Source organism: Trichophyton benhamiae (genome assembly GCF_000151125.1).
Source record: "Trichophyton benhamiae CBS 112371 chromosome Unknown contix00201_1.exp, whole genome shotgun sequence".
Classification (NCBI taxonomy): domain Eukaryota; kingdom Fungi; phylum Ascomycota; class Eurotiomycetes; order Onygenales; family Arthrodermataceae; genus Trichophyton; species Trichophyton benhamiae.
The window spans coordinates 426,222-433,984 of NW_003315098.1; the positions used below are offsets into that span (position 1 = coordinate 426,222).

At 48.9% G+C, this 7,763-nt stretch overlaps 3 protein-coding genes across 3 annotated transcripts; all 3 read right to left on the minus strand.

Moving 5' to 3' along the window:
• Positions 1-468, minus strand: ARB_00892 (uncharacterized protein; the record flags this gene model as incomplete). The annotated part of the gene is made up of 1 exon (XM_003012963.1): positions 1-468. One exon carries the CDS (start codon positions 466-468, stop codon positions 1-3), a length of 468 nt encoding a protein of 155 aa, XP_003013009.1.
• A 2,406-nt stretch (positions 469-2,874) lies between these two features.
• ARB_00893 (D-lactate dehydrogenase, putative) lies at positions 2,875-4,855 on the minus strand (the record flags this gene model as incomplete). Its single annotated transcript, XM_003012964.1, has 6 exons — positions 2,875-2,970; positions 3,033-3,091; positions 3,156-3,788; positions 3,857-4,164; positions 4,316-4,730; positions 4,831-4,855. 6 exons carry the CDS (start codon positions 4,853-4,855, stop codon positions 2,875-2,877), a joined length of 1,536 nt encoding a protein of 511 aa, XP_003013010.1.
• A 314-nt stretch (positions 4,856-5,169) lies between these two features.
• ARB_00894 (uncharacterized protein) lies at positions 5,170-6,884 on the minus strand (the record flags this gene model as incomplete). Its single annotated transcript, XM_003012965.1, has 6 exons — positions 5,170-5,343; positions 5,407-5,775; positions 5,804-5,915; positions 5,969-6,552; positions 6,617-6,687; positions 6,752-6,884. 6 exons carry the CDS (start codon positions 6,882-6,884, stop codon positions 5,170-5,172), a joined length of 1,443 nt encoding a protein of 480 aa, XP_003013011.1.
• Between the last annotated feature and the right edge of the window lie 879 nt (positions 6,885-7,763).

Here is a 7,763-nt window from a genome sequence, read left to right on the forward strand (position 1 = left end):
CTATCCACGGTTCTGCTGGACGTCCCTGCGGATGGACGTCTGCCGCCTCTGCTCTAGCCGGAGCAATATCTCCCTTTCTTCAAGGGCTTCTTCCCACTCGCTGATGGTTTTCATTGCGCGGGTGGCCTCCTCGCACACCCGGCGGCTTTCGGCACTTAGGCGTATGCTCGCCTCATTCCTCTGGGAGACTGCTATCTCCCGCTGCAGGAGCTCTCTCTTAAGGTCACTTAACCTCCTGCTCTTGATAGAGAGGTCGGACGACTCGGCTGCAAGATCCGCCCCCCACTTTGCAAACTCCGCCTCCTGCTTTGCAATCTTCTCCTCCCGTTCCTCCAGCTCCATCTTCTTCTTCTCCATCTCCTTTTCCTTCTTCTCTTTTTCTGGTCGCCATGCTCGCACCTCGGAAGAGACTGCGCACGCGGCGATAACGCCAGTCCCGACGGCAGCAAATGCAGCAATCCACGACATAGTCTTAGAATTCAAACAATTCCTGGTGTTATGCACTAACTGTAAGGACGCTGGCTAAGGACATTGATGGCCAGTCTGATAGGGGGGTATATGATGGCATATCTAAACACGAACTTAAGGAAACTGCGAATCCATTATTACATTCAACGGCGGCAGGCGCTCTGGGTGACTCCTTCCTGCAACATTTAATCCTCACATTTATGTCATTTTATCCCTCTCAACTTCATACCTCACTACCGCAAAGCCCAGCGTCTCTATACTCTCTAGGGGTAGAAACTATTACATTCAAACTACTCAAATCCAATATGAGTATATTTCAATGATATGCAAATCAGTTACAATATTTCTTTTACTTCAGGAACTTCACCACATTTGCGAGTCACCACCGTCGTACCCGTCCAATTAGAGACCTCGAGTCTATAGACAGGCGTGAACTTCCTATGCACCCATTCTGGGATAAGATTGCACCAATACAGCCAACGATTTACTCTCTGCTCTTCTCTTGAAAAAGACGCACCGATATTAGGCGTAAGCCTACTTTGCCCATATCCTGTCCCGGTTGGGGGAATGTATGGGTGGACGGGGACGTTCTGCAGATATTCCTCGGACTCCCACTCCCAGCCCACGTAAGCAGTAGGATTTTCCCTCCAAAAGTCCCGGCACCATTTGCTTCTCACTTTGTTATACCTTTCCCAATTAAAAATCTTGGTAGAAAAGGACTGGTTAAGCCACGTTGGCTCTAGTGGAGAATAGAGCCTTCCAATAGATCGACTGACCTTGAGTGCTAACCAAACCCGGCCATCGTTTCCAGGAGTAGAACTCGGCAAGTCGCAAGCTGTCACCACAGTTTTGCAATCAAAACACCTTGTGGAAGGATCTATCCATCCTGGGCGAGGCTCAGCGCCAGGCTTTCGAACGTATAGAAGACGTACTCCCGGTTGATTCGCACGCATATGTGGACAGAGTGCATAATTAAGGGTCTTAATAAGAGAATGAAAACCTGCAGGTTCAACGTCTGCCCCTTGAGGGAATATGGGGAGATGATACTCTAGTGTGACCTCAGGCGAAGAAAATATCGTGGGAAGCCAATTAGTATCACAATCTCCTCTCTCTTGCGATACTAGCTTCTTGACGTCCGCAAAACTGAAATTACCGTGTATTCCCAAGTTAAGGCACTTCACAGTCATCATACAATAACGTACTGATGGCGGCTTGCTTAGTTGAAAGCTAGAAAAGGCTTCGGGACCATGAACAGCTAAACACCCTCGGCAGCAATGCTGTAACTCCCCGTTTCGCTCCAACATGCAAAGTCCCTTGAATCTTGATTCCTTGCTTGATAGGGTATCCTTAAGGGCATCAGAATAGAAGAATCGGGAACAGGTAAATCCTAAGGCAATCCTGTCGTTTTCGTTGTCCAGGTTCTTGACTACCATGGCCAGAAGTTCTGCTGGCAGTCTAAAGAGAGGACTATTGAATCCATTCAGTTTAGTACGGCTACGGGCCAGAAGGCGCTGGATGTGGCTCCGGTCGGTGGAAGAAGACATGAGCAGTGGCTGTAGAGGTGATAAACTGTAGATTTAAGAATAGATTATGGTTGATACCCTTTGGCTGAGTGTGTCTCTGTGTAGGTATTCTTGGGCGATGCGTAATTCGAATATTGGTGAAGGAAAGTGATAGGTAAATGAATTATCACACATTCAGTGAGATATAAATAGTCTCGTTCATCCCTTGCTTTGAGCTTTCTGCAGAGCTTGTTGCCTCGAGAGGCGGACAACTTGCCTGGGTCGAGCACTTTTATATCTATAAGTGCAATAAGGTTCTGATGCGATTGCCCCAGTAGTTAAAACGTTAGCAGCTATTTTATTGGAGAGATATAGAGTTTGATGTGTATGGCTCATTATATAATTGGCTACTTTTATTTGCCAAGATCAACCTTAAAGTCTATCGCGTCATTCATTCCGCCTGCACACAGTAGCAACTTGCCTCGACTTGGTGGTATGAAGTCACCGTCTGATGGTGTATAGTGCTTATCCTGATATTCGTCATAACCGTCGAGCCCGTTTGTGGCAATGTTGAATTGAAGATAGCTAAGAATAAACAGATAGAAGTAGCAAAGACAGAAATAAACCATGCATGAGACCGTGAGAATCGTCATCGTCCATCCATAATTCCAACTCAAAGTAATTTGCCAGTAAATCTCCTCGCCCGAAAATGAAAATCCCGGCCTGTGTAGGTTGAAGTATTAATGAAGATGAATTTTAAAAAAATATATATGCTGAAACTTTTTTTTCTTTTTACTTCTGTTCTGTAAGGGCAGGGATGCCTTATTTAGAAGAGGATACGGGTCATAATCCGGGCTAAATGTTTCGTTAGTTAATGGAACTTGTTTTGAAGGAATAGTAATAGTTAGGTGCACATACATGAGAGGCCCTCTAGTTGGTCGTATAGATCTTTGATGTTTTCAGAGTCGACATTGCTGACGTCAGCCATCAGGTAGGCAACCTAGAAGTTCGTAGTGTTAGCAATTGACCGTTTGGTAATTACACAGGGAGAAAATAACGTACATCTCCTCTGCTGTCAGTCATCTGTTTATCAACATTGTGGTCACCGAGAATCTCGTTGACTAGAGCCAAGTTAGTCTTGAGGTAAAAGAAAATTGAAAGAAATTACGGTGGGGGGCCGCAAACCTTTTCGCAGCACACCGGGAACGTTGTTGTGGATGAAAATAACTCTAGCATGGTTTGGCTCGTCGATAGTCAAAGATCGAAGAGTGACCTCGGGCATGTTAACTGCACCAAGGGTGGTTCCCTCGTTGACGTATCTTATTAAAGCCTGTCCGACTTCGATGCCGATGGCACTCTGTGCCTCCTCAGTGCTGCCTCCAATATGAGGGGTGAGAATGATATTCTTCAGACTTCGCAGGTCACTTGCCCAGGGTGCTAGATCCTTGTTGAAGTAATCTCCGTTACCTCGGGGCTCGCTGGGGTACACGTCCAAGGCTGCACCGGCGATCTTCTCCGTACGCATGGCATGGATCAGGGCAGGGATGTCGACCACGCTCCCACGGCTAGCGTTGAGAAGATAGCTGCCATCTTTCATCTGCTCGAACTGTTGGGTGGAGAACATGTTTTTAGTCTCAGGTAGCTCCGGAACATGCAGGGTGACGAAGTCGGCTGTGTTGAGCAGCTGTTGCATCGTAGGCACCTGTCTAGCGGTCCCCATGGCCATGAGGTTGACTACATCGTAGTAAATGACCGTCATGCCCATGGCCTCTGCAAGGACAGAGAGCTGGGAGCCAATATGTCCGTATCCGATTATACCTTGGAAACACCATCAGTACGAAGAAGAAAAAGTAAAAAAAAAAAAGGGGGGGGGGGGGGGATCATACCAAGAACCTTCCCACGGACCTCCCAGCACTTATTGCTAAGCTTGTTCCAGGTTCCATTGTGCATTTCAAGCGATCGATCACCCAGTTGACGAGCAAGGGTGATGATCTCGGCAATCATCAGCTCAGCAACGCTGCGGGAATTGCTGAATGGAGAGTTAAACACCGCAATACCGTTGTTGGCAGCATACTGTAGATCGACCTGGTTCGTTCCGATACAGAAGCATCCGATGACCAGCAGATTGTGCGCTTCCTTGAGCACTCTCTCGGTCAGTTTGGTCTTGGATCGGATACCAATGACATGCACATCCCTGTAGTTCCGTAGTTCCGTCAGCCGTAAAATTCTCCGAACGTTTTTTTTTTGCGGGATCGGAGATAGACTGAGGAAAAAAAAAAAAAAAAAAAAAAAAAAAGAAAGAAGAAAGAAAGAAGGGAAAAGAGGAATAAGAAATATGAGCTGACCTGATTTTCTCGATCAATTGGTCTTCTGGGAGCGAAGACTTGAGGAATTCGACCTGGTAGCCCTGCTCGGAGAGCATGCTGCGGCCGGTGATGTTGACATTCTCGAGCAGCAGGACCTTGATATCCTTGGTAGCGAAGGGCTTGAGCAGCTTTGGGCGGGAGACGGAGGTCTGCCTGGCTGTTCGGGCATCGAAGCTGGAGAGAGGAGAGGGACGAGCTGCTGAGGGCGAGACAGACAGGTTCACGCTGGTAGAGACCTGGTCCAAAAGGTTGCGAGCGGCGCCACTGATCTCTGTCGGAGGAGACATGGTGGGAGGGCGGTTGAGGGTGATGCTGATGGCGAGAGCAGAAGAAGAAGAAGAAGAAGAATAGGCCGGGACGAGGGATTGATGGGCTTTTTTATATCGCCAGCTCGCTAGCTGTCAGCGCACCGCCGTGAGTTGTTCGCTGCGTGCATGAAGATGACTCTTATCGCTCAAGTCCTGCTTGCTCCAGCTAAAAGCGGCCCCGCTGACTAAAAAAGGCTCGCTTCTTAGCCATCCCATTGTCTCTTATCTCTCGCGCATAAGAGCGAACCGGTTGGTGGGCAGAGAGGCAGAGGGGGGCAGACAAGCTACTTTGAGCGACGCTGGCCTGCACGCGGCCTATGGCTTGATCTATAAAGGGCCCTGGTTGTCTTTTATCTACTTCCCTCCGCCCGGCGTCGGGGGAGACCCCTGGCTGCTGACCAGGAACAAGCCGCTAGTTCATGCAGGCTGCGACTAACAATACTTTCGGTACTTTTTTGGCAGTTGTTTGTTACTTGTTCATTGTCCAGCATGGCACTAAGTATGTAGTCTGGCGAAATACATTGGTTAGACCTTCATGTTCTCGACGCCCTTGGCCAGGTCCGCCTTTGCCGCATCGGCTTTTCCTCCCTTGGCCTTGACCTTCTGCGAGGTGGTGTCCTTGGGCAGCTCCCTGACATACGGGAGGAACTCTGGGTTGCCGGGGATGTACTTGCGCAGGACCTCTGGCACGATGATACCCTAGGACATGTCAGAACAACGACACAAAGAGGTCGAAAGGGGGAGGGAATAGGCGAAACTTACGTCTTCCTGCTGGTAGTTCTCCAGGATACAGCATAGGGCTCGCTCGGTGGCACACAGCGTGGCGTTGAGAGCGTGGCAGTAGTTCTTCTTGACGTCGGTAAGCTTCTTCGAGCCGAACCGGATGTCCAGCTCGCGGGTCTGATAGTCGGTGCAGTTCGAGCAGGAGACGAGTTCCTTGTACTCTCCCTGGAAGGGGAACCATGCTTCCAGGTCCAGCTTCTTGGACGCAGCATTGTTCAGGGCACCAGAGACGATGGCAATGACCTGGTAAGGGATCTTGAGCGACTTGTAGAATTCTTCAGATGTATCGATCATCTCATCAAAGGCCTTCCATGACTCCTCTGGCTTCGTTATCAGGAATTGCTCAATCTATGGTTGTTAGCCTTGATAGTCGTACCTTGGGAGCTCCAATGCATACCTTCTCGAACTGATGGACCCGAAAGATACCCCAGGCGTCTTTACCGTGGGCACCAGCCTCCTTTCGGTAACAGGTGCTGTATCCAGCATATCTATCGGAGTTAGCCACAAAATATTCTGCAATAAATACGAGGGCATAGCCTACTTTATAGGAAGCTCCTTTTCCAAAATCCACTCTCCGTCGTGCAAGGCAGACAAGGGCTGCTCAGACGTAGCAATCAAATACTTATCCGTGCTTGGATCTTCGCTCTCAGTAACCTTGTATAGTTCCTCATCGAACTGCTCCAACTGCGCTGTCTTGGCCATGTAATTCCTCAACATGAAATGCGGTGGCTGATTGGGCTTATATCCCTTGTTAAACAGGAACTCAAGTCCGTAGTTGACGAGCGCAAGATTAAGGAACAGTCCATAGCCCGTCAGACAGTATCCTCTATGTCCTACGATCTTGACTCCTCGCTCTGGGTCGTAGCCATCAAGCCGGTAGAGCACTTCATGGTGGGAGAGACAGTCTCGCTTCTCGACCTTGACGTCTGGCGGTGCCCAGGTGCGGAGGACGGCGTTGTTGTCCTCGTTCTTGTCGACGGGGACGGAGTCGTCGACGTAGTTTCCGATCGTCTTCAGCCGGCGGTCCCGAAGCTGTTCGCACTGTACTGCTCGGTCCTCGATCGCTTTCTTCTCTTCTTCTAGCTTTGCCTTTTCCGCCAGCAGGTCTGTTGCATCCTCTTTATTCTATTGACCGTTTGTTAGTCGTGTCCATCCATTTCCCCTATTGTATTTCTTCGCGAAGACCAACCCTTTTCTTCATGCCAATCTCCTTTTGTACGGCATTGATCCTTGATCCGACCTGGGTAGCCTCATACCGTGCTGTAGAAGACGACGTTAGCCCACACAGTAAAGCTATGACTCAGTAGTTATCGAGTCAACCTACTCCGGCGAGCATCCTCATACAAGGCCACAACTTCGTCGACGAGCTCTTCAGAGGCAAACCGTCTTCTCTGACTCTCCTTGACCTTCTTCGGGTCTCCTCCTCGCTCGGGGATGAGGTCTGCAATGTCGAGCATCTTGGCCTGTCTGCCGTATGCAGCTTTTCTATCTTTCTATCTTTAGTTATCGCAGTGCGGGGTGAGTGCTGGCAAACAGCGTCAACAACCAGGAGGGCCGAACGAGAGACGGGACTCTCTGCGAGCAGACACGGAGCAGAGACAAAAGATGGGCTGCAGCGACTGCGACTGAGAGACTGTCGAGTGTCTCTTTCTTCGCTGCCCTGGCGGTCCTTTTTTTTTTTTTTTTTTTTTTGTATGCCGAGAGAGAGATTGAAAAGTCGAGGAAAACTGGAGGGGTAAAAGTGCGGTTGGCGTGGCGTTTGGGCCGTGTCGATAAGCGCGGTAGACGATAACCGCTCCGTGATATCAAAGATAGTGGGATAGACAACAGATGAGCGGGATAGATATCAGACGAGTAGGTAAGAGATATAGAGGATAATTAGATATTACTGTTATTACCATAGAGAGGCATGAGGAAAGCATGGAAAAACATGAGAAAAAAAAAAATAGCATAAAATAACATACACGCAGTGCTTGACCCCAATCCGTTCTAACGCTGGTCTATCAACCCATAGTCCCATGAAACGAAGGAAAAGAGATGAAGAGGAAGAAAAGGAAAGAGAATAAGGAAAAGGGGGTATGCTCGTCATCATCAGCGTCAGCCACCAGCCCTGGCAGGGGGAGAAAAGGGGAAGAAAAAGAAGCATTAAATCCAGCCAGGGATAAAAAGTAGAAAGGGTGGGGGGGGGTTAAAAGAAGAGACAGCAAAGCAAGAAGAGAAGCCGAACCGACCGACCCGAGGAACAGAAGAAGAATCAACGCAGAGATATAAAAGGAACAACGACAAGAGAAAGAGAAAAGAGAAATTGTGAAAGTGAAGCAAAGGGTATAACCATG